Source organism: Rhinichthys klamathensis, unplaced genomic scaffold (genome assembly GCF_029890125.1).
Source record: "Rhinichthys klamathensis goyatoka isolate OS25496 unplaced genomic scaffold, OSU_Roscu_1.1 h1tg000776l_1, whole genome shotgun sequence".
Taxonomy (NCBI): Eukaryota; Metazoa; Chordata; class Actinopteri; order Cypriniformes; family Leuciscidae; genus Rhinichthys; species Rhinichthys klamathensis.
The window spans coordinates 586,502-612,642 of NW_026607175.1; the positions used below are offsets into that span (position 1 = coordinate 586,502).

Consider the following 26,141-nt stretch of genomic DNA (forward strand, 5'->3'; position numbering starts at 1 on the left):
CCAAGCGTCAAAACTCAAGCATCAAGAAGAATATCACAAATTGCAGGGAGTGTCTTTCCATTTGACAAGTCCAAGCGCGATCCATGAACCAGCGGTTCTTTTAGCAACCAATGCAGTGAGGTCATAGAGCTGGGTCGCTGCACCTTGAACAACGACCAAACTTTAAATAGATTCCGATAAAAAATGGGCAACTTAGACAAGTCCATCCTTTGCGGATTCAACCAAAACAAAGATCTCTCAAAGTCCAGACTTCTGAAATTTCGCAAAATAACACAAGCAGCATGTTTCCAGTTTGAGTCTACTGGCCCAGTCAACAGCCTTTGGGCAAACTGAAGCCTAAAGGCTGCTATTCTGCTCTGTATATGCATTAAACCATGTCCGCCTTCTTCTTTGGGTAAATACAGAACGGCTTTCAGCACCCAATGCATCTTGTCCCAAAAAAAAATCAACTAAAATAGATTGTAATCTTGGCAATAAATCTCGTGGAGGATCTACACAATAAAATCGATGCCATAGAGCAGATGCAATTAAATTGTTTATAATCAATACTCGACCTTTATATGACATTTTAGGGAGCAAAAATTTCCATTTGTTAAGGCGACCTTTAAACTTCTCCACAATCCCTTCAAAATTCTTTTTCATAAACATTTCATCCCCTAAAAACACTCCCAAATATTTTAAGCCTTCCTTGGTCCAGGATAACCCTTCTGGAAGTGTTGATTCCATATTGTCCCAACTTCCAACCAAAATTGCTTCGCTCTTGGACCAATTTACTTTTGTGGCAGAAATTTTTTGAACATTTTTCAAGATCTCCAACAACACATTTACATCTCTCTGTCCATTAATTAGAATGACAATGTCGTCAGCATATGCCGATAACTTAAAAACATTTGTACAGCATGGGACACGTACTCCAGACACTTGTGCTCTTAATTTATTTAAGAGAGGCTCTATAGCCAAAGTATACAGCATTCCAGACAATGCACAGCCTTGTCTGATACCTCTAAATACTTTGAAAGGGGCACACAAAATTCCATTAATTTTTAAAATACTTTCGACATCATTGTACAACACTTTGATCAAGGAAATAAAACCATTGCTAAAACCAAAAGCTGTTAAAACATTCCATAAATACAAGTGCTCCACTCTGTCAAAAGCTTTTTCTTGGTCAATTGACACAAGGCCAAAGTCCAATTTTAAGTTTTTACCTATCTCTAAAATATCTCTAATAAAGGAAATGTTATGAAAAATTTTTCTCCCTGGAACACAATATGTCTGATCGGGATGAATAATTTGACTTAAAACTTCACTTAACCTACTCGCCAAAACTTTGGAAAGTAATTTGTAATCTGTACACAGCAAGCTCACAGGTCTCCAATTTTTTATCTCATTTAGATCACCTTTCTTTGGCAATAATGTAAGAACACTTCTTCTACAACTTAAAGGTAGTTGTCCATTAATCAAACTTTCATTTATTACTTACAATAAATCTGGGCTCACTTCTGTCCAAAACGTCCTATAAAATTCAACTGGTAGCCCATCTATTCCAGGTACTTTACCACCTTCCATACTTTGAAGTGCCTTTTCTAATTCCTCTAAAGTGACAGCTTTACTAAGTTCAGCATTTACTTCTTCAGATACTTGAGGCAGATTTTCAAAAAAACTCTCATCCTGCATTTCATCAAGCGTTAATTCACTCTCATATAATTTTTCATAAAAACTAACTGCCCTGTTTCTGATTTCAAAAGCATCTGACAACACATCTCCAGTCTCAGAACGTAAAGTGTGTATAAACCTTTTTTGCCCATTTTTTTTCTCCAAATTAAAGAAGAATTTAGAAGGTGCATCCATCAACTCTATATTCTGAAATCTTGACCTGACGAGAGCTCCTTGTGCAGTTACATCTAACAGGTCATTTAAAAAATTATTTTTCTCTTTAAAACTCTTGATAACAGTTAACTCTCCAGTGACTTCAGCAAGTTCTTGCAATTCCTTTAATTCTTTTTCTAACATTTCAATTGCACCTTTTCTTTCTCTTGTGGCATTAAAGGTATAATATTGACATAACTGTCTCACTTGTGTTTTCGCAAAATCCCACCACTGCTGTACAGATTGAAAGGAAGACTTTTTTTATCTAAATTCAATCCAAAAATCTTTAAAAATACCTCTAAAAAAAAGATCACATAACAGATTATTATTCAAGTGCCAATAAGCACTTTTTGGCTTAATAGAAACCACTGTCACATCACATTTTACTAGACTATGGTCAGAAAAACCAACTGGGATAATAGAACACCCCCTAAAAAAATTAAGTTGATGTTTATATCCATAGAATCTATCCAACCTCGCTAGAGATATCAGATTATCTTGAACATGAGTCCAAGTATACTGCCTTTGGTTGAAATTAAAAATTTTCCACACATCAGCAATCTCATTAGACTTCATCAACTCAATGAGTCTCTTTCGTGATGGCATATGAGGCTCGACATGATTCCTGTCTGTTAAGTTCTCCGTACAATTAAAATCCCCCCCTAAAATTAAAACATCCTCTGTGTTACAATTTGCTAATACATGACTCAGCGTATCTAAAAAACACATTCTTTCAATTGCTCTGGTAGGAACATACACAGAAATAAAAACAAAAAAACTATTCTCGAACTGGGCTCTGACTTTTAGCAGTCTACCCTTTAAAATCTCTTCCACTTGATATGAACAAGGAACAAAACTCTTAGAAAATAATATAGCAACACCTCCACTGGTGGAACTCAAATGACTTAAAATAGACAATCCATCAAACTCTCTTGCCCAATCACTCGCATTTATCTCATCACTATGAGTCTCTTGAGCAAATAAGACATGCACTTTTTTCTGTCTAATTGTTTCAAAAAGACGAAACCGCTTTTTACCTTCTCTTGCCCCATTCATATTCAGAGAAGCAATGCATATTTCTTCCATAAATGAGGAAAGAAAAAAGCAAATTAGACTCAACAAACACAACCCCACATAAATGCGTTTTTCATTTTTCATTGCAACTATTGGACTCTGGTTGGGCATTAAGCTTAGCAAGTATTTTCTTCAGACGATATACTTCTTGATTACTAAAACACCCTTCACTCCTATATATTCTTGCTTTATCAATGAACTGCAGTACATCAGGAAAAAACTCTTCGATACGAACTTTTCTCACATTCTTAGTTGCCTTCAAAAAAGATTTAATGTCGTCCGAACTATAACTCCTATTCGAAAAACCACTTAACGGCAAACTGCACTCCACACTGCACTCCGAAAAATCACTTTCACTTTCTGTATCTGTTTGGCTTAAATCGCGAACCGATCCTTTTTTTGCTTTCTGATCTGAAGGACGCTGTTCTAGCCTTCGCTTCAGTGGCGTTTTAAAAGCACAATCGTCCAACTCGGGCTCCATCACACTTTCAAGATTAACAGAAGATTTGTCTACCGTGTCCACAACACAGTCTCTATTCTCCACCTCCTTATCTTCACCCACAGTGACCACCATTCCTTCATCCTCCTCAGAACGATCCGCCCGCTGTACATCCACTGTCACTGTGACAGCCGCCGGCGCCGCTATCTGCACTGAACTCGGTCCAGGCACCTCATCCTCCGCGACTATCACAGCGACATTTCGATCTACATTTACAATGTTTCCATCTTCTAAAACCTGTAAAGGTCTCTCATTACTCTTATCTTGTCTACCTGGACATGCACGGATCATATGCCCCAATTCACCACAATTAAAACACTTCATGTTGTTTGTAGTGGCAAAAATTACGTAATTAAATTCCTCGTGTCGAAAATTTAAGGACAAATCCAGTTCATCAATGTTATCTTGTAGGATCATATAAACATAACGCCTAAAAGACACTACATGTTTCAAGAGAGGAGACTTGGTGCCAATCGGAATCATCTTTATAGGCGAGACCGTTTTTCCATAACGGGCAAGCAATCCGATCAACACTTCCTTTGGGATAAATGGTGGCACATTCGATAAAGTGACCTTTTTAGAAGGTGTAGACAAGGGAAGCACTGGTGTAAAAATACCGTTAATCACTATGCCGCTTTGTACTAACTGATTTGCTAAATCCACTGTTTTCACAAATACAACAACAGCGCTGTTCATACGGGACGCTGATACAATATTCTCATGTCCGACCGCTTCTCCCACCGCTAAACTGCATCCCTCCACACCAGCACCTGAGTCTATTTTTACACCATGGCGCCTTGTCAAAGAATTGAAACTTCCACCGCTGCCTGGGGTAGCCATGCTCCCAACACGTGGGAGCCGACACCCCGTCTGACACAACACTCACTTCCCTACTTCACAACTTAAATCTACAAAAAACAAAACCAATAAACAACTAACCAAAATATAAATAAATAAATAAATAAATAAGATAGAGAAGTATAGACCACTCGTACCTCACACAGCAGCCAAACGCTCGCTCACACTCACTCCGCCCACTCACCCGCACATGCGCACAGAGAGAGAGAGAGAGAGAGAGAGAGAGAGAGAGAGAGAGAGAGAGAGAGAGAGAGAGAGAGAGAGAGAGGAGATCCGTAAGGATCACAGTTTGGCAAAATTCACCTGGACAGTTAAACCTTTAAGAGACAACACGGAAAAACACAATCTTAATGCTGAAAGCTCGATAAAACGAATACTTGCACAGTTACTCTTTGTGTGGCTGCTTCGAAGGTATGAGGATGCGTGTTCCGTCTGGATCATCACGTGGTCTGCAGAGGTGTCTGCGGCGCGTACTTCAAAGGTTTAAAGCTCCGTTGACTTAAAGTTTACCAAAGAAACAATTCAGGCTACGTTCATTCCACTCGTCCGTGGAAAAGAACACAGCAGAATCCGGAACGGAAAAACAAAACTTAACAAAACAAAACAAAAGATCCCCGGAGGAGGATCACAAAGGAGTTACATGGTGATGCGAGGAAGAGGTAAGAGGTAAGAGAGAGCGAGAGATGCTTGGCGCGTCTCTTTAAGGCATTTTGGTTCACGCCTTCTCTCGCGTGAATGAACCAATCACCTGTGAGAAAAGTGCGCGGCAAAAGTGTTCCTTTGTCCTGTCGAGGCCTACTTTGCATGTTTTATAACAGTGACAGAAATGTGTTCAATTTTACTCCAGAGATGATAAAACATAGTAAAATACATTTCATCACAATCTGCGATATGGATTCAGCTAAGACAAACCGGGAGGTTTACATTGATGCCAAACAACAACATGAAAAGCATAGGAATTACAAAGATACAGCTTACTGCATAATTACACATACTTATGGTTCATTTAATACTACGATAAAATCACAGATATCCCACTATGACGTGGGCAAGCAGGTCCACTTAAAAAAATATCAAATATATCTCGGTAAAGTCTTTATATGAGGAGGTTAATGAAGGATTCATGTGTGTGTGTGTGTGTGTGTGTGTTAGGTGAAGGAACGAACTTTCGGCCGCCTGGCATTCCTTTCTTCGCAGAAAGGGGTGTGATCTTTTTTGAAGCTCGGCGAGTTCTAGTTTATTGGTGTTTAGGTAAACACTCTCATGCCGTAAAGGTGTCAAATGGCAGTTTTGACGCAGACTCTGTGGGGCCAGGCCTGAGTTACGGGTAGGAGTCAAATGTTAAAATCTTTCCTAAATGTAGAATTGAATGAGTCCCAACTGACACAGTCCAGATACCCTACAAACCTCAGGTGGCGAAAAGTTTTATCGTGTTTTTCTGGTAATGTTTCTCTTTTTCTGCATTCTGTTCTGCATTATATGAAAGCATTTATCTAAATTGGCGACATTACACCTTGAAGGTAGTATCAGTAAAACTACAGGAGGAGGGGACGGGATGAGGAGGAGGGAGGGTCTAGCTAGCCTCCGTTTTGTTTGACAATACTTCGAACATCAACAAGAAGTGACATCACCCGACATCGCTTAGAGCACCTTTAATAAATACAAATACAGTGAACCTGCCTATAGAGAGAAATGCATATTTTATACGGATTACATAAGAGAGTAGCCAGTTTCTTTTCGTTTTGACTTGTTGTGAAAAGTAGACATTTCAAGCTTTCTATGTGTATATTTGTATAAATCTGTAAAGTAGCCTATACGCTGAGTTTCAGTTCATTTATGAGACGCGCTCCAGTTCACGAGCAATGCAAGTGATCACGCCGGCGCCTCCATGTCCTCATTATTTTCTGCTATATTTGCTTCTCATTTATTAAATCTAGGCAATTGGTTGATGAAACCTTGAATAAAATTAAGATATAATTTATACAAAACAAAATTCACTTTAAAGAAAGGCTTTATACAAAACAAAACTTAACCCTCTGGGGTCTGAGGTGTTTTCAGGGTCCTTGAGATGTTTTGGTATGCACTGACGTTTCTGCTTTTTTCAGTTGCTTATAAACATATTAATGGCACAGGTGAAATTACACTCTATATAGCACACACAGGGCTACCATAATATGTGAACAACATGTTAATACATGTTTGTATTGTTGAGAGAATATTGTTTATGCGTGGTTATTGAAAAAACTAAAAAATAAAGTTTCTAATATAAGGCCACAAATAACATACTAAATATCTGTCCACAAGACTTTTGACTAGTGGATGTTGTCGCCTAGAGTTTTTGCTTCGAATTGATCTGAAAATCATTCTGCCTAATCATTCACATAAAACAATAGATTGTTTTAAATTGTGAAAAACATTTTTTTGTTTGCAAAGGCAATATGCGGATGGGCGGAACGGCCCAACCCCCTCATGAATAATTAGGCAGTTCTCACCTGAGCAGTCTGCATACTAATGAGCCTTTCATTCAGTGGTGTCACACAAGAAGGAATGCAAGGACAATATATATATATAAATAAATAAATATGTATACACACACACACATATATATATATATACTACCGTTCAAAAGTTTGGGGTCAGTGAGAATTTTATTTTTATTTTTTGGAGGAAAGAAATCAATACTTTTATTTATCAAGGAATAATTAATTTGATCGAAAGTGACAGTAAAGACATTTATAATGTTACAAAAGATTCTAACCCTAACCCTATTAATCAAAGAATCCAAAAAAAAAACAAAAAAAAAAAACTGTACAACTGACAGACCAACAACTGTTTCAACGTTGATAATAATAATAAATGTTTCTTGAGCATCAAATCCTCATATTATACTGATTTGTGAAGGATCATTTGACACTGAAGACACTGACACTGGTGATGCTGAAAATTCAGCTTTGATCACAGGAATAAATTACACTTTACTATATATTCACACAGAAAACAGCTGATTTACACTGGAATAATATTTAATACTATAACTGATTTTTGTTGTATTTTTAATCAAATAAGCGCAGCCATGGTTAGCAGAAGAGAATTCTTTTAAAAGTATTTAAAATCGTACCGACGCCAAATTTTTGAACGGTAGTGTGTATATATATACAAACAATCAAAATATAAATGAAAGCCAAAAGCACATTTTTAGTCACACCTTTTAGCCATCCACATACCATTTTTAGCCATCCACCGCGGTAAAAATAAACCAGTCGCATTTCAAAGTCGTTCGCGAAACGACCGCCAGGTGGCGCAAAGGGACATTTAGCAAAACGTAAGTGGGGCTAATGTCTGTAGCCTAAGGATGAAATACTACAAGTTATGGTAATTTCCAAATAAGCCTACAACAAACATTTATAGCCTACTCCTTGGTCATACAGATAAGATATAATCTTTTAAAACTGTAAAAGGCTAAAGTATAGGCCTACACTCACAGGCTAAATGAAAAAATAGCTCATGTGAGAAACAGACGTTTGGGTATTTCTCAGTGAGAAAATTCATAGCCGAGCAGTAGAACTTAGGGTTCATCATCAAGATGACACGGGTTCAAATCCCGCACAAACAAGGTCTGCTGTATTTTTTATATTTATTTAGATTTGTCTAGCTCTAAAACTCTGTTACACCATACAGTTTTTTTTTGCTTATATTTATAAAATACAATTATCATGCATTTCCATTTTACACTAAGGAAAAAAAATAGTATCCAACAGAACGACTTTGCATCTGTATAATAATAGGCTACCAATCGTAATTTCAAAAGCAGTTATGTAAAAAAATTAATTATATATAGCCTATATATATATATATATATAATATATATATACTATATAGGCCTATATATATATATATATTTTTTCAGGGCTGCCAACTCTCACGCATTGAGCGTGAGAGTAGGCTACTCACGCAATTGACCCAAATCTCACGCTCTCACACCACACCCCCGATTTCTCACGCTGAAGTGTCAACCCGGTCGGTCAAATTCCTAAAAGATAAAGTTTATCTATAGATCTACCTGTTGAGCCACTCGTGATCGACTAGTTATACCGCAAATTAGTTAAAATATCCCGTAATCTATCTAGACCGAGCGTGCATGCGAGACAGATATTGTGCTCCAAACCGTGCGCGCGCATGGCAGAGAGGTCTGTTCCCTACAACCTAGAGTTTTTAAAAACATGGTTTTAAGTAAAGTGTGATTTGCCAGGGGGGACTAGGATTTCCTTCTGGTCTAAACATCCCTGCTTCTGCTGAATTATTTTAATCCCCCCCCGTAATTTTTTGGTCATACAGATAAGAGTAGGCTTACATCGTTCAAAACTGTAAACTTGTATTCATATAGGCTAACGACAAAAACAGTATAGGCCTACAGAGGATCTACTCAAACATCCAATGTAAGCGCTTCCCAATGAGAAAATGACAAGACAAGGGTGAAAATCTCGCTCTATGTAGGCTAAATCGCCCTGAATTAAAATGTAAAAACAAATCAAATAATGTATTTGTCGAAATGTTGCGATATCGTTTCATTTAAGTTCATAATTATTCTATAAATGTTATTTAATTTAGCAGCATTACCACGAAGCACCGTGTTTCGATATTTATTTGAATAATACAAAATAAAATAAAAACTTAATTCACAAATTGCATGCCTTGTAAGGATCCAAAGATCCCTGTAGAATTTAATATTGAGTTGAACATTTTGTTGACAACAAATTAACATGCGTTTTTTCAGATTATATTTAGTTTTGCTTGGAAAAAGCTGGCCCAAACCAGTTTTATTTCATCAATTATTGAAATAATGAAATATTTAGTAATAAACTTTTGTGACAGAAATATCACTAGGCTACATGTAACATAAATCATTTAATTCCTTCATTATCAACACTGTCTAGAATAGCGATTTAAGTGTGAATTGCGACTTCTCTTTGTGTTAAGTCAGCCTCAGACTCCGATAGCCTGTGGGGGGGTTGGAGGGACATTGCTGGACAAAGGTGTTAATGTTCCTCTTTCATATGTAGAGTGTCGGATAGCCAGCCTGATGAGCAGGCAAAATTATTGTAAGGATAAATCTGTGTCCAAATGTAGACCCCATATCTTATTAAATTATAAATATTGTAATTTATTTATTGTAGCCTATTTAAAGTTTTTTTCACACAAAATTTCAATTGAAGTTATTGTAAGGTGAATTCAACAAGGCATGCTGTGTCTTTGAAGCAACAATTAAAGGTTAAATAATTTTTTCGTGATTTGTATGGCTGACACGCAGCGACATGTTACAGTATTATCAGCTGTATGATGTGTTTTTACCCTGAAATGATTAATTTCGAGAGAGATACCCAGCGCGCGCAGCGAGGGAGACTAAATAAACTTGTTAAAAAGAGATCCAGCGCGAGAGAGGCAAAGAGAAACGCATGTTTTTAATTTAATTATGTTTCTTTGGACAATTTTCGTTTTGTAGGCCTACTGTTTTAATTGTTTAATTTAGCTGTAATTTCTTTGGCAATACAAATTTAAAATGTCGCAAGAATAAGATTAGCCTAGTGTTTCTTATTTTGCATCGCAAAAGAAATAAACTCTAAACAAGATGCAACCCTGTTTTAAATTAAAAAATTTAAACCTTGAAATGTTCGAACTTGGTTTTTAAACTTAAGTAATTTTAGTGTTCTTTTACATTACACAATAATTTAGCAGACAGACGAGCTTCTTCATTTTCATTTTCTGATGCAATCGGCTGACAATCTTCCTTCATCAGTTTTTGTCGTTTGTGCAACGGCTGCGGTTCTACAGGAATGTAGCAAATTTATGTTGTAATGATAATCAAACAAAACTCTTGACTTTAAATAAGTAAACAGATATAAACAGTTACCTATTTAAGCATCAAGGTGGGAAAATATAAACGTAGGACAACATCGGTTAACAACATGTATGCTACATTGAGATACGATCTCGGGTCGATTGAAGCTCCTCGAAGTTCGTGTCGTTGCGTTGATCACTGAGCTGTCTTCTGTATGCTGTTAAAGATGTAAAGCCTCATTGATGTAGCCTAAATGTTTTTATTGCAATGTTTTATGTTGAAATGTTTTCATTATTTATTCAATTCCATTTCAGTAGCCTAATTTCAGTATTGTGATTATGAATTATTTTAACTACGTTTCACTTGTTAAATTCTTCTGCTACCAGCTTTCAATCGCTCTGAATCAGCGCGGTGCGGCAGCAGATTACGCATTAGAGAGAATAAACCGGAATAAACGAACACTTTTCAGAGTCTATGATTGTAGCGCCTCTTAGCGGTAAAAGGCAGCAAATACACCACACATTTTACCGCCGCGGTGGAACGGCTGATGTGGGCATTGTCATGGCTTGCCTCGACATTTGCGTTTGAATAGCGCGCGTCCTCCGTGGGCGTGTCAGATTAACGCGTAATGAAGTGTAATGAGCTGGGGAAAAAAATACTGACAGCACTCTCTTTTCATACAGATTGCATAAACTGAGAATATTTGTTTTTTTATATAAATTACTTCATTTAAAAGAAGAGAATTTAAGCTTCATAAAGAAAAACCTCTCGTGCCTGTGTGACAAGTAATCGCGGAGTTACAGTTAATCTTAGGACGCGTTTCAGAATGGACTTCACTGACAGAGAGAACGCAGAACTTGCATCATGTTTGTTTTTCTTTATTTGGTGAAAAGCACAACACTTTGTTTTTATTGTGAGTATCCACAAAAAAAAATAGAAACTTAACAGGATCTAATGATGTACAACACTTATATGTAAGATCAAAATTAACCGAGTATTTTGAGTCTCTTTTACACTGATAAGAAAAAAAGCGAGACAATCGCGCCGGCGCGATAGCCGACCCCAGGGGGTTAAAGGTTTTAAGTTTTCTCTGCAGAAACATTTTCTCCTCATATCCTGATAGCAATCACTCTAAGCAGTCTAAATGTATTTTTATAAATATATGTCATCTGTGAAAGGCGTAGGACCATAAAATGTTCGTTCAATCGTTGCGTTCGGTCCGAACGGTCCTATAGCATGTGTTCCCTGTCGGTCAGTGTGTGTTTGCACAGTCTTCACTCGGACACGCGCTTCACTCTATCGCTGTTGCGGAGACTCTATTCGCTCCGGTGAAATCACAAAACAGAATGCACACAAACGTGTCCCTGCTTGATATACAGCCACTGATGAACATATTCGGTTTCTATGGAAAAAAAAAAAATATACGAGTGAGGATTAGAACCCAGAAAGTTCTGCCTCTAGAGCATTAAAGGGTCATGAAACCCCCTCTTTCAGCTCAAGTATAGCTGCTCACAATCTCTTTGAAAAATGCAACTTAAATGGGCGTGGATGGCTGTGAGAAGAAGGGAGGGAGTGGGTGTGGTATGGCCATCACTGTCATCGCCAGTGTCCCATGCATATCGACTGTCACTAAAAAGCAGTGGTAAAACGTGAGGAAATGTTCATTTTTTTTTATAGCTGGCAAATTTAAAGTCTTATGAAATACACTGACACTTTATTATTGTCCTTTCAAAAGTAACTGAATGCCCTGCTACATATATTAGCCTACAGTAATCGTAATTCTATTTAAAACATATTAATGTAGGCTACATGTATAATTATAATGTCATTATAAAATATATAGTTGTTTATATAGACACTATAAATGCATATATTTGAAAATTATTAATTTTCCGCTTAAAAAAAACATTCCGTGCATAGCCTAGATCTACGCGCCCCCTGAACCCCATAATAAAGATGACTCTGTGGAGGTGGAGGACTTCTCATTTTAGACACACACACACACATACCTCTGAAGGGATAGAAAAGTCCTCGGGACTTGGTACCGCATAACTCGCAAGACGCAACCTGCATTGGTTGTCAACAAGGCGAAGTCCACCATTCTCCAAATGTTTGCGGCACACACTATAGTTTAGATGTGTCCGTGGTTGATGGCAAACCAACCGCCCAGAGCCAGAGTCTAGCCCTGCTCTGGCAGCATCGCGGGGAAACATTCAACCCACTTGGACTTTTGCACCACGAAAACAAACACTTGCGTCCAATGATTGCCTCTCTTATCTACTGCGCGATATCAAGGTTTGACATGTCTGTCATTGGAAAGATCCACGTGATGTCATGAATAATTAAGAGACAGTGTCTTCTCATAGGATATGAAAACTCAGTCTTGCAACGACAATGAGTTTGTTTTGGGGGAATATTAACTCAAATGGGCGTAATATTCATAAAATAATGAATATTTATATCGCATACACCAATTAAAATTATCTCAAATAGGGAACAGGTTAAACCTCACCATATATGAATAATTAACACGATTTCTCGTGGTAATTATTACTATAGGTCGATAAAACCGGATCAATTATAAAGGTACATTTTCATGTGATTCAAATTTAGTTTGTCACGCAATCTGTCCGTCCGCCGGACTGGAAACAAGACTTAACTATCACAATTTACCAGCCTGTAAACAACAAATAACTTCCCTCTGGCCATAAAGGAAAGATATTTTCGTGTAAGGCACTAAATTTAACAAGGTAGAGCTTGGCAACTTTAGATCGACATTAGCAGGGACTTCAAAATTATGGACAATAAGACAAAATCACTTCAAACGATTATGGAATTTAATAAACACATCTAAAGATTACATGAACTACTCAAGTAAATATGCATAGCAAAACAAACAATTACACAAAATGATTGCAATACGAAGTATTGGAGAGAGAAAGTTAGAGAGAGAGAGAGAGAGAGAGAGAGAGAGAGAGAGAGAGAGAGAGAGAGAATTTTTTGAATTTTGACAATCCTTTTTATTACACAAATATGACTATAAAAAACATTCACAAAAAAAGGTCACATATTTTTCAATCTAATACAAAAAAACCTCACATCAACACTTCTGAAATAACCAGTTCATTATCAACTAATGAACACAGCACATTATCACAGCACCACTCAATTTCAAAAATATTCAATGTTCTCATTAGTTTATAAAAATTAAACTCGATTACAAGTCGTGATTTTACCATTTTTTAAAAAGCTGATATAAGTTCTTGTTCTCCTTTCTGTTCAATTTTATTTCTCCTAGTTATATAAATGGCTAATTTTGCAATACCAATAATAAAATTAAGCAATTGACATTTGTATTTTTTCTTAATAGTGTACATTAGGGGTGTAACGGTACACAAAAATCACGGTTCGGTACGTACCTCGGTTTTAACGTCACGGTTCGGTACGTTTTCGATACAGCAAAAAGAAAGAAATGCCAGAGAAATTTCCGATTTGTTAAAAGAAAAAATATGTTTAAATATTCCTACATCTTGAAACTTTCAGGTTTATAAATGGGGGTAATCTTTGAAGGATGAACAAATAATGTTTTGGTAATCACATTAAAAATAACATTTAAATATATATTTATTTATATATTATTTGAGTTTTGAAGTGCTGGAAAAGATGTGTGAAGTACTTGAAAGCATTTCACTATTCCAGCCAAACTGGTTACAGTTAGTGTTACTATATTAAATCCATGGTGAATGTTGCTGGTCTGTGGACGTAAAGTATTACCAGTTCATTCACGGCACAATGTTTCTCCTGGTGTCCACGTCAGCACTGTTTGATCTAATAGAGATCTACGGTTAATAACGGAGAAATGTGAATGCTTCTCACTAGATCTCGCAGCGATGTTATTACTTCAGTGGCGAATTCAAATGTTTTCTTCACTGGATCTCTTAGCGCTGTGTTGTGACAGTGTCGCTTGATCGAGATCGGCTCGCGCTGCACAGATGTTGCTGGTCCGAACTGATAATGAGTAGCGCAGTTTTGTTCCGCAGTTTCGTTCCGCTTGCCATTTGATGTTGCGCAACTTTGTGGTGATCGCGCCAGCGCGAATTTTGTCGGCAGGAAAAATGGTCCAAGGAATCGTTCGGTTTGTATGCGTACCGAACCGGAAGCCTCGAACCGAAACGGTTCAATACGAATACATGTACCGTTACACCCCTAGTGTACATACAACCAAGAATAAAATCCTGCTTTGTAAAACATACCTCAAAAGATTCAAAAAGAAGCTCTAGAAGGCTAAACAAAAAAGAAAGTCTGTTACAAAACATAAAACAATGAAACACAGTCTCCCTTTCATTGCAAAAAGGACAATTCTCACTTACATTTGGGTTCAACATTGCCACAAAATAATTTACTGCTATAGCCCCATGGAGTATCCTCCACTGAAGATCACCAACTCTTTTAGGTAAGGGAGGTTTGTACAGAATCCTCCACACTGGTTTTGTTGTTTCAGTAATCTCTAAAGTGTCTCTCCATACAGTATCACTTCTATTCTTTAACCATTTTATATTCATCACTTTCACAATACTTCTGTACAATCCTTTCCCTTTAGCTTCAAAAAAATCAATTTGCACATTTCCTTTTTCAACCAGGGATTAATATCGTTAAATGAAATAAGATCAGGTACAATACTTATATCTGGAAAGAAATCTTCGCAGTCTGGAAATATACATTTCTTATTATACTCTTCAAGTAAAGTTATTTCTTGTACATTCAAAGCCCCTGCAGTTTATCTAAAAACCGTTAAATGTATCGTGCAGATTTTACCTTTAAAAAGGCTGAAACTGCTTCTACATCTTTAAAATCAGGACCTGCATTATTTATAATGTCTTTCAACTGTAGAGATCCACTTCTGTACAACAAATATTTAAGACCTTATATTTAGTCCCCAGATACATCGAGACGTGCTCCACACACAATGGGCTCTTCCAGGAGCCAGTACAGGGACATTAAATGGTAAATGGTAAATGGACTGCATTTATATAGCGCTTTCACAGACCCAATGGCCACCAAAGCGCTTTACATTTTTGCCTCACATTCACCCATTCACTCACTCATTCATACACCGACGGCGGTTCCATCCATTGAGGCTTAAACAGACTGCATATTTTAAAGAGACTTCGATAGAAAGCAGGAACTCCTCTAAAATCAAATTTTTTAGAATCCATTAAAAACAAAACATTGTCCAGGCCGAGTCCACTTATTCTGCGTAAAATGCATTGAGCCACTGGTCTCCATACCAGTCTTTCAGTTCCCAGCATACATTTCTGCACAAACTGAAGACGATAAGCAGCACATCTACTTGCCAAATGCACTAGACCTTGGCCTCCATCCTCTTTAGCCAGAAACAAAACGCTTTGGGGGATCCAATGCAAGTTGTCCCAAAAAAAGTTCACAGTTTCTGCTTGAATTTTTGGTAGGAGACCAACAGGAGGGTCAACGCATGCAAGTCTATGCCAGAGGGAAGAAGCCGCAAGATTGTTGATAATGAGTGTGCGTCCTTTAAAAGACAACTGAGGAAGTAGCCATTTCCATTTTTTCAAACGTCCTGTTACTTTATCTGCCATTCCTTCCCAGTTCTTCTGCATGAAAACTTCATTGCCTAAGAAAACACCAAGATATTTTAACCCATCTTTTTGCCATACTAAGCCTCCTGGTAGAATGGGATTTCCTCCTTCCCATTTTCCAATCAATAAAGCATCACTTTTCCCCCAATTTACAGTTGCTGAAGAAATATCTTTAAAAGCATTAACAACTTCTTGTAACATTTCAACATCATTACTATCATTTACAAAAGCAATAACGTCATCAGCATATGCAGATAAATAAAAAGCATTATTACACTGTGGCACTGTTAGACCCTTTAACATGTTTCGTAACATAGAAAGCAGTGGTTCTATAGCCAGCACATATAATAGCCCAGACATGGCACAGCCTTGTCTAACCCCGCTCTGTACTGTAAAGGGGGCACACAAACTACCATTCATTTTGATCACACTCTCAATTTCACAATACATTGTTCTGATCATACCAATAAAACTTGAATTAAACCCAAAAGCTTGTAAAGTATGGCACAAATAATGGTGTTCAACCCGATCAAATGCCTTCTCTTGGTCTAGAGAAATAAGGCCAATATTTATACCAAACAACTTTGAAACTTCTAAAACATCTCTTATTAGAGTTATATTATCAAAAATGTATCTATTTGGTACACAATATGTTTGATCGTAGTGTATCACCTTCCCTATTATTTTACTCAATCTTGTAGCCAAAGTTTTGGACAGGATTTTGTACTCTGAGCACAAGAGAGAAACAGGCCTCCAATTTTTTATATTTTGAAGGTCACCTTTTTTGGGCAATAGAGTGATAACTGCCCTTCTGCAACTGAGCGGAAGAAACCCATTAATAAGGCTTTCATCAAACACTAATAAGAGATCTTCTCTTAAAATGGGCCAGAAAGTTTTATAGAATTCAATGGGTAACCCATCGATCCCGGGGGATTTCCCATTCTCCATACTCATCATTGCTGTGTACAGCTCTTGCTCTGTCAAAGGTTGTTGCAAACTTTCATTGCTCTCTTCATCAAGTTTTGGCAGACCTTCAAAAAAACTACTAAGTGTCATCTTTTCATTTATCAAATCAGCTGTATATAATTTTTTATAAAACTGTACAGCAACTTCTCTTATCTCAGAAGTTTTAGTTAATTCCTGTCGTGTATCAGAGACCAAGGAATGATTTATTCTGCTTTGACTGTTTTTTTTTCTCCATACTGAAGAAAAATTTGGAAGGTGCATCCATTTGTGTGACTTTCTGGAAACGTGAGTGAACCAGCCTTAATGTGCCTTAATGTCCAACAGGTTTGCAAATAAAGTTTTCTTTGATTTCAGAGCTTCAATGTGTTCTTTTTTGCCTGTAGATTCAGACAAATTGTACAAATCAACTATCTCAGTCTCTAAAATATTCAATGATCTAGTTATTTCTCTTGTTACATTAAGAGTGTATTGCTGGCAAAAGTTTTTAATTTGTATTTTACCGCAATCCCACCATTGCTGTAAAGAGCTATATAAGTGCTTTTGTTGTTTAAAAACATCCCAGAAAAAAATAAAAGAATCTTTAAAATGTTGGTCATCAAGCAAAGATGCATTAAAATGCCAATAGGCACTGCTTGACTTCACATGGCTAACTAGAACAGAACAAAGAACCGCACTGTGGTCCGAAAAACCTACAGGATTAATTTGACAAGATTTAAAAATATTGAACTGGTGCTTAAAGCTATAAAACCGATCAAGACGTGCCAAAGACAATGAATTATCTTTACAATGAACCCATGTGTATTGTCTTAATTTGTTATGCATACATCTCCAAATATCACAAAGATCAAAAGTTTGAATGAGTTGCTTGATAACTCTTTGAGATGCAACGTGGTTCTAAATGATTTCGATCTATTTTATCACTCTCGGTACAATTAAAATCTCCACCTAAAACTAAAACATCATCTGTATTTAGGCCTTTCAGAGTAGTGTTGACTAAATTTAAAAACAAAACTCTTTCCACTCCACTATTAGGAGCATAAATATAAAAAATAAAAAAAATAATTTTTTTCAAATTTAACGATAACTTTTAAAAAACGACCTTTTTCAATTTCAACAAATTCATAAGATACTGGAGTCATATTTTTACTAAATAAAATTGCAACACCTCCACTAACAGAGGATTTATGACTAAGGAAAAGTTGTCCTCCCCACTCTCTTTTCCAATCCACCTCATTTCTTTGATCACTGTGCGTTTCTTGTACAAACATGACATCAACAGACTTCTGATTTATAAATTCATACAACATCATCCTCTTACGAACTTCTCTAGCTCCATTTAAATTGAGAGTTCCAATTTTTAGCTGACTCATAGTTTTATTTAGGTTCAACAAGAAACTAAGATGAGAAAAAAACAGAGAGTGTGCATACGGTAAAAAAAAACAAGCTTAGGGATTTAAACCATGGCATTCTTCTCATCTCTACTAGGAATTTGTTTTTTTAACTTGTTTACAAACTTCCGTAAACGGTACACTTCGAGATCTGAGAAAGCCTCGTTCTTTATCAAATATCTGGTGTCTTTCACAAATTGTCCACGATTAGGAAAATAATCCTCAATCTGCACGCCTTTTAGCCCTTTCGTTTCCTGAAGAAAAACACTAATGTCTTCAGCTTTTACCGCTTTTACCGCTTTACCGCAAAACATTTACCGCTTCATTTTGGGAACAAACAGAAATCTCTGAACACACAGAAACGCTAGAATCAGAATCATCATCATCCGAAGCTATGATTTCATCTTCAGCTGCGTCACTTTTTTTTACTTGTTTACTGATTTTATCGTTGCGACTCATTCTTCTTTTAATTGGAGTTTTGAAAGTAGATTCAACTTCCACATCCAATTCACAGTCATTCAATCTCAGATTTTCCTGTACAATTTCTCTGTTTTGTTCTACAAACGCCGAAGATAATGTACTCAACCCCACCGCGTTCTCGGCCACCAGAGACTCCGCCACAACACCTCCATCATCAGCAGGAGAACAGGACGCCCGCGCCTCCGCGCTGTTCGCTCCCTCGAGCGGCTCGATCAGTGTAATCGCGGGAGTCGCCGCTGCACTTGTCTCAGACGCGCTACTTTCATCGACAGCGCTCCCTGCTTTAACTGCATCAATCAGCTCTGTGTTTTTGTTCACTTTATCTGGGCAATTACGACTGAGATGCCCGATTTTCGAACAACCAAAACATTTGATCGTCGTATCAGATGTTGCGAAGACAGCATAATCAAAGCCTTCTATTTTAAATTTAAAAACCAGGTCAAGTTCATCTTCGCCATTCTTCAGAATCATAAACACCTGTCTCCTAAAAGACACGAGATGTTTTACTAAAGGCGATTTACATCCGAGCGGAATTTTTTTGATGGGGGAATCTATCTTTCCATAACGGGACAATTCCTGCACAATTATCTCATCTTTCACAAAAGGAGGGACGTTTGAAATCATTATTTTCTTGGCGGGAGTACTCAGAGGAAACACAGGCGTGAGTGAACCTTTGATTACGACACCTTTTTGCACTATTTCGTTCGCCTTCTCAGTAGTGCTAAAAAAAGCACAAACGCATTATTCATTCGCGAAGCGGACACAATGTTTTCATGACCCACAACATCTCCTACAGCCAAACAAACATCTTCCATGTTAGCGCTTGAATCAATCTTCACTCCATGACGCCGAGTTAAATTTTCAAAAGCCATTGTGTTTGGAGTCGCCATGCTTCCCAGCAAATGCTGGAAGCAGACTATCCTCACAAAAACAAAACAAAACAAAATACCTCAAAAACAAAAAAAAAACACAAACAAAAAACACTTACAAGAAAAAAGAAAAAGTTCGAAAAAAGCACTCTTACCAGCCACAGTCGGCTACCACTCACATTCACACTCACCACGCTCCGCCCACTCACTCCCAGCATGCACTCGAGAGAGAGAGAGAGAGAGAGAGAGAGAGAGAGAGAGAGAGAGAGAGAGAGAGAGAGAGAGAGAGAGAGAGAGAGAGAGAGAGAGAGAGAGAGGAGATCCGTAAGGATCACAGTTTGGCAAAATTCATCAGAGAGAGAGTGAGATCTTCTCAGGACAGAACAGTTCAAACAGTCATTTCATACAAAGAGACTCCTGGTTTGTACTAGACAACCTTAAACAGCAATTATTTAGATTGTAACGTTTACTTGCTTTGAGATGATGGCTCTTTTTTGTGCGGCTGGTTTGAAAAGAAGCGTGAGCTTGATGTCCGAGGTTTCTTCTGGGCGGAGGTAGATGTTGCGATCGCGGAATATGATTTATTCTTAAATTCGTTTCGTTCGTGAATACACTGAACGAAGTCAAACTCTCAACGGAGATAGAGCAATAGAAAGGAAAACTTAGATAAAAACGAAGAAAATAAACGAAGAACTCCGGTTGGAGTTCTTATTAAAGAATGGACCTCTCTCTGGCGTAGAACTGCAAAGGGAGAATGTGGCGGTCCATGTTTTAAACGGAGCGGAGACACACCTTCCTCACACGCTTGGTCCAATAGTTTGGAAGGAGGCGTGGCGGCAAACTTCTGTGTTTGCGGAAATACACGCCCTCTGGGTAATGCGCAGGGGAGATAAAACTTGTTCAAAAACCCTTCTAAACTGGTATTAATAAAAGCATGCATCATATTACATTTTGAGTTAATCGTGAAACACAACAAAAAAACATTTTTATACATTTAAAAAGGTGATTTTTAACCACACGTGGTCACGAATGATTGTCTCTTTGTGTGTGTGTGTATGTGTATTCAGAGTTCATTGAACGGTGGCGGCGGGGTGAACTTGTGATCATCTTCAGTTCCGTGTATGTGTGTGCGTTCTTTGAATTGATGAGTTTAAGTCTGGATTACAATGGCCAATGGTCTAAATACACAAGGTTGTCTGTGTTTGTGCGGTGTCGTGCAGAGGGGACACCACGGGATCTCCGGCCAGAGAGGCGCCCCCGGTTGAGTCACATGTGGTAACACAGAGGGTCCTGTGATTACTTATCAGAGAAAAACGCCGCGTGGGCACATCTGGCATCGGTAATTCAATTAAGTCCAAGCACCTTTTGCTTCGGGTGCAGTTCATGAAGAGAGAGAAGCTTGTGTGTGAATCAGTAACTTAATTAAAAGTCACATGACATCTGCTTTTTGTCACAGTCTCTGAATTGAAAGAATGCAAAACCAGCAATTTAGGCAAATGGTAGACCTGATCATGTGCCTGTTGCTACAGTCTCATTAATAATTATGAGACACCGATGAGTCATCAATGCACTCACAGTGCATCGACACGATGAAGATTTTAAACCCGGAAGACGGAAAAAAACCCTAAAATTTAACCCTTTTAACCCTACTATTAAATCTAACAGATGCTAACATTGTCTTCAATAGTGTTCAACACACATACCTCTGTTAAAATCTCAGAAAATTTGGTTTGGGGTTTCATGACTCTTTAAAGCACACAAATAAAGGATGCGGATCTGCATTTATTCACATGAAAATTCACAGCACTAAGCATATATGTTAGTAGATCTCATTAAATGACAAATGTACCCAAAATTACGCATTGTAGAATGAAATTGATTTCTGGACATCGTAATGTTATTTTTCCCGAAAATTGTTATTGTACACATGTATTGTATCTGATTTAACATTGTATAGCAATGTTTATGTGAATGTTTTACTGCCTCTAGAAATCACATTTGTAGTTTACACTTTTTATTCTATGTTTGCAGCTGGTATCAGTTCACTATGTATCTTTAATCTCTACAGGTTGATGGAGTGTGGTGTTACAGATGAAGGTTGTGTTGCTCTGGCTTCAGCTCTGAGATCAAACCCCTCACACCTGAGAGAACTGAATCTGTCTGAGAATAAACTAGGAGACGCAGGAGTGAAGCTGCTCTCTGATAGACTGAAGGATCCTCACTGTAAACTGGAGAAACTGTGGTAAGATTGTATAAATGTGTCAACATCCTCCATTTTCTGGTCAATGGTCAAAGGAAACAAAAACAAGAAAAGAAATTGACTGATAGATAATTTTGTTGTTTAATCTTCATTAGATTGTTTCCAATGTTGTAAGAGTTTTTATAACTAATACTTATATGTAATGGATAAACCGTGGCTAGCTGTGCATTCAGGGCGATACAAGACCCTTCTGTTTCAGTCCTGATCACCCTGTCAGGTTTATTCTGTGAGGAGAACCATTTGAATATATATTATCCTGCTTATTATACATCTACGTGCCACATAAGTAAATATTTGGATACAAAGTATTAATTTGACTTTAAATATTATATTATCAAGAAACTCAATGCTTCTGCAAAATAAAAATGTTCCTAGCAAGCAGATTTGAACCAACACAAATGAATAAGCTCAAACAAGACGTCCATTTATGATATAATATAAAGTCATGACACTTATTACACGGCTTTTCACTAAATTAATAATTTTGTGGACATTAAATATTTATTTGAGTTGAAACTGTTTCAAAATCTTACATGGGGCTGCACGATTAATCGAAATGAAACCGCATGCGATTTGGCAAAGCCTGCGATGATTTACGGCTCTGTGATCAGTAGTAAATGCTGCTCCATCTGAAGGCCAGAGGGTGTCTCACACACACACACACACACACACACACACACACACACACACACACACACACACACACACACACACATCATATCCATCTGAACATCAGAGGGCATCTCACACACACACACACGCCAATTATTCCCCGCCGCAAAAGTAGAACACACACATCATTCCAGGAAATCCCTATGGGCATCATACTGTCGCTGTAGCTGAATAAACAGAAGATTGAAACGCTTTGATTGATTTTAATGACAGATTAATGACCATTGCGATCGAATTTTACCTCCGACGAAACTCTGGCAGTGTCAGAAGATTTGTCTCTCAGTCCTGCAGTGATTCTCCTACGACGACTGTCAAATTGTCTTCGTTTTTCAAGACTAGCCATGACCAAAATGAAAGTTAGAGATTTCTTTGTAGCCATCAGTTCAATCCCGCGTGTAATGCAGCTCACATCGCCGAACGTGTCATTGATTGATGTAAAACTCTGGATGAGTTTTCTTGCATGCGTCCATTTTTAACGCGTCTTGACTGCCGTACAGTCTGACATCAATGACAACTGAGATCTCACAGTGTGACATGGCTTATAGCGAGGATCATGTTCGTACAGTCTGACAAGCAACAGTCGTAAAGGACGATAATAAATCACACAGTGTGCACCGGCTTTAACTCTCTGGGGTCGGCGGTCTCGCCGGCGATACCAGCTCACTTTTTTCCTTATCAGTGCAAAAGAGACTCAAATTACTTTGTTGATTTTGATCTTACATATAAGTGTTATACATCATTCGATCCTGTTAAGTTTGTATTTTTTTTGTGGAACCTCACAATAAAAACAAAGTGTTGTGCTTTTTGCCAAATAAAGAAAAATAAACATGATGCGCGTTCTGCGTCCTCTCTGTCAGTGCAGTCCATTCTGAAACGCGTCCTAAGATTAACTGTAACTCCGCGATTACTTGTCATACAGGCACGAGAGATTTTTCTTTATGAAGCTTGAATTCTCTTCTTTTCAATGAAGTAATTTATATAAAAAAACAAATATTCTCAGTTTATGTAATCTGTATGAAAAGAGAGTGATTTCAGTATTTTTTTCCCCAGCTCATTGCACTTCATTACGCGTTAATGTGACACGCCCACGGAGGACGCGCGCTATTCAAACGCAAATGTCGAGGCAAGCCATGACAACGCCCACATCAGCCGTTCCACCGCAGCGGTAAAATGTGTGGTGTATTTGCTGCCTTTTACCGCTAAGAGGCGCTACAATCATAGACTCTGAAAAGTGTTCGTTTATTCTCTCTAATGCGTAATCTGCGGCTCATTCAGAGCGATTGAAAGCTGGTAGCAGATGAATTCAACAAGTGAAACGTAGTTAAAATAATTCATAATCACAATACTGAAATTAGGCTACTGAAATGAAATTGAATAAATAATGAAAACATAAAACATTGCAATAAAAACATTTAGGCTACATCAATGAGGCTTTACAAGAGCATAAGACATTAGTTTTAACAGCATACAGACGGTAGCTCAGTGATCAACGCAATAACACGAGCTTCGAGGAGCTTCAAGCGACCCGAGATCGAATCTCAATGTAGCATACATGTTGTTAACCGATGTTGGCCGACAGCGTTTATATTTGACCACCTTGATGCTTAAATAGCTAACTGTTTACTTATTTAAAGTCAAGAGTTTTGTTTGATTATCATTACAACATAAATTTGCTACATTCCTGTAGAACCGCAGCCGCTCCACAAACGACAAAAACTGATGAAGGAAGATTGTCAGCCGATTGCATCAGAAAATGAAAATGAAGAAGCTCGTCTTTAGTCTGCTAAATTATTGTGTAATGTAAAAGAACACTAAAATTACTTAAGTTTGAAACCAAGTTCGAACATTTCAAGGTTTAAATAAAGTGTCAGGACAGTTTTTTTTTATTTAAAACAGGGTTGCATCGGGTTTAGAGTTTATTTCTTGTGCGATGCAAAATAAGAAACGCTAGGCTAATCTTATTCTTGCGACATTTTAAATTTGTATTGCCAAAGAAATGACAGCTATGTTACACAAGTCTACAAGTCTATTTAGTCTCCCTCGCTGCGCGCGCCGGCCGGGTCTCTCTCGAAATTAAGCATTTCAGGGACAGGGTAAAAACACATCAGCTGATAATACTGTATATGTCGCTGCGTTATTCGACACTCTCCATATGAAAGAGGAACATTAACACCTAGGCCTATTGTCCTGCGCGCACGATACAGCACTGAACTGTCCCTCCAACCCCCCACAGGCTATCGAAGTCTGAGGCTGACTTAACACAAAGAGAAGTCGCAATTCACACTTAAATCGCTATTCTAGACAGTGTTGATAATGAAGGAATTAAATGATTTAAGTTACATGTAGCCTAGTGATATTTCTGTCATAAAAGTTTATTACTAAATATTTCATTATTTCAATAATTGATGAAATAAAACTGGCTTGGGGCAGCTTTTTCCAAGCAAAACTAAATATAATCTGAAAAAACGCATGTTAATTTGTTGTCATGAACAAAATGTTCAACTCAATATTAAATTCTACAGGGATCTTTGGATCTTTACAACCAGGCATGCAATTTGTGAATTAAGTTTATTTTTTATTTTTTTATTAGGCCTATTCAAATAAATATCGAACCACGGTGCTTTGTGGTAATGCTGCTAAATTAAATAACATGTATAGAATAATTATGAACTTAAATGAAACAATATCGCAACATTTCGACAAATACATTATTTGATCTGTTTTTACATTTTAATTCAGGGCGATTTAGCCTACATTTAATTAGAGCGAGATTTTCACCCTTGTCTTGTCATTTTCTCATTGGGAAGCGCTTACATTACATGTTTGAGTAGATCCTCTGTACCTCTCGTTTTCATATGGATTAGCCTACATAATCAGATAACATTTATTAGCCTAAATATTGAGACATTTAAAGGCTTTAGACATAGCCGATTTCTTATCGTGACTGAGCTGAAGTGGCTTTCGGTTCATTTTTGTGACGCGCAGTTCCCGGAGACAGAGACGACAGATATACTGTTTTTGTCGTTAGCCTAATATGAATACAAGTTTACAGTTTTGAACGATGTAAGCTACTCTACTCTTATCTGTATGACCAAAAAATTACGGAGTCGCCTATTAAGTTATTTTAGCTGTAATAATGAGAAAAATAAATTAATCTAAATGAACGCGCCGCCGCGTTTGTCGAACACTAACTCACCATGCCAGAATAAAACCCGACTTTAGAAAAATGCATAGGGCCACTCGGCGTGGTGTGCCAGAACACTTAATTATAAATATTTCATTCAAAATAATCTCAAAACGCTTTGGGAAATTTTAAAAGCCGTGCATGCATTAGGGCCACTGGAACTAATGAACAACTGAAACGCTGGTTTTGATTTTATTGTTTGTCGTTTAAACGTGCTTGTTGCATATCTCTATTTTATATTTGATATGGTCTATTGGTGAAGTAGCCTATAGCATTGATTAGCTGTGGAGGGAGGGGTGTGGGGATTTAAATAATTCAGCAGAAGCAGGGATGTTTAGACCAGAAGGAAATCCCCGTCCCCCCTGGCAAATCACACTTTACTTAAAACCATGTTTTTAAAAACTCTAGGTTGTAGGGAATCAAAAAATAATAATAATAGGCCTAATAAAAATATATATATATATATATATATAGGCTAGCTATATATATAAAATTACTTTTTTACAGAACTGCTTTTGAAATTACGATTGGTAGCCTATTATACAGATGCAAAGTCGTTCTGTTGGATACT

At 37.5% G+C, this 26,141-nt stretch overlaps 1 protein-coding gene across 1 annotated transcript in view; it reads left to right on the plus strand.

The window, feature by feature from the left end:
* Window positions 1-26,141, plus strand: part of LOC130077755 (NACHT, LRR and PYD domains-containing protein 12-like) — a 415,411-nt gene that overhangs the window by 159,617 nt on the left and 229,653 nt on the right. Inside the window, exon 8 of the mRNA XM_056243090.1 lies at window positions 21,523-21,696. Coding sequence (XP_056099065.1) covers window positions 21,523-21,696 — 174 coding nt within the window. The remainder of the gene's footprint in view (window positions 1-21,522; window positions 21,697-26,141) is intronic.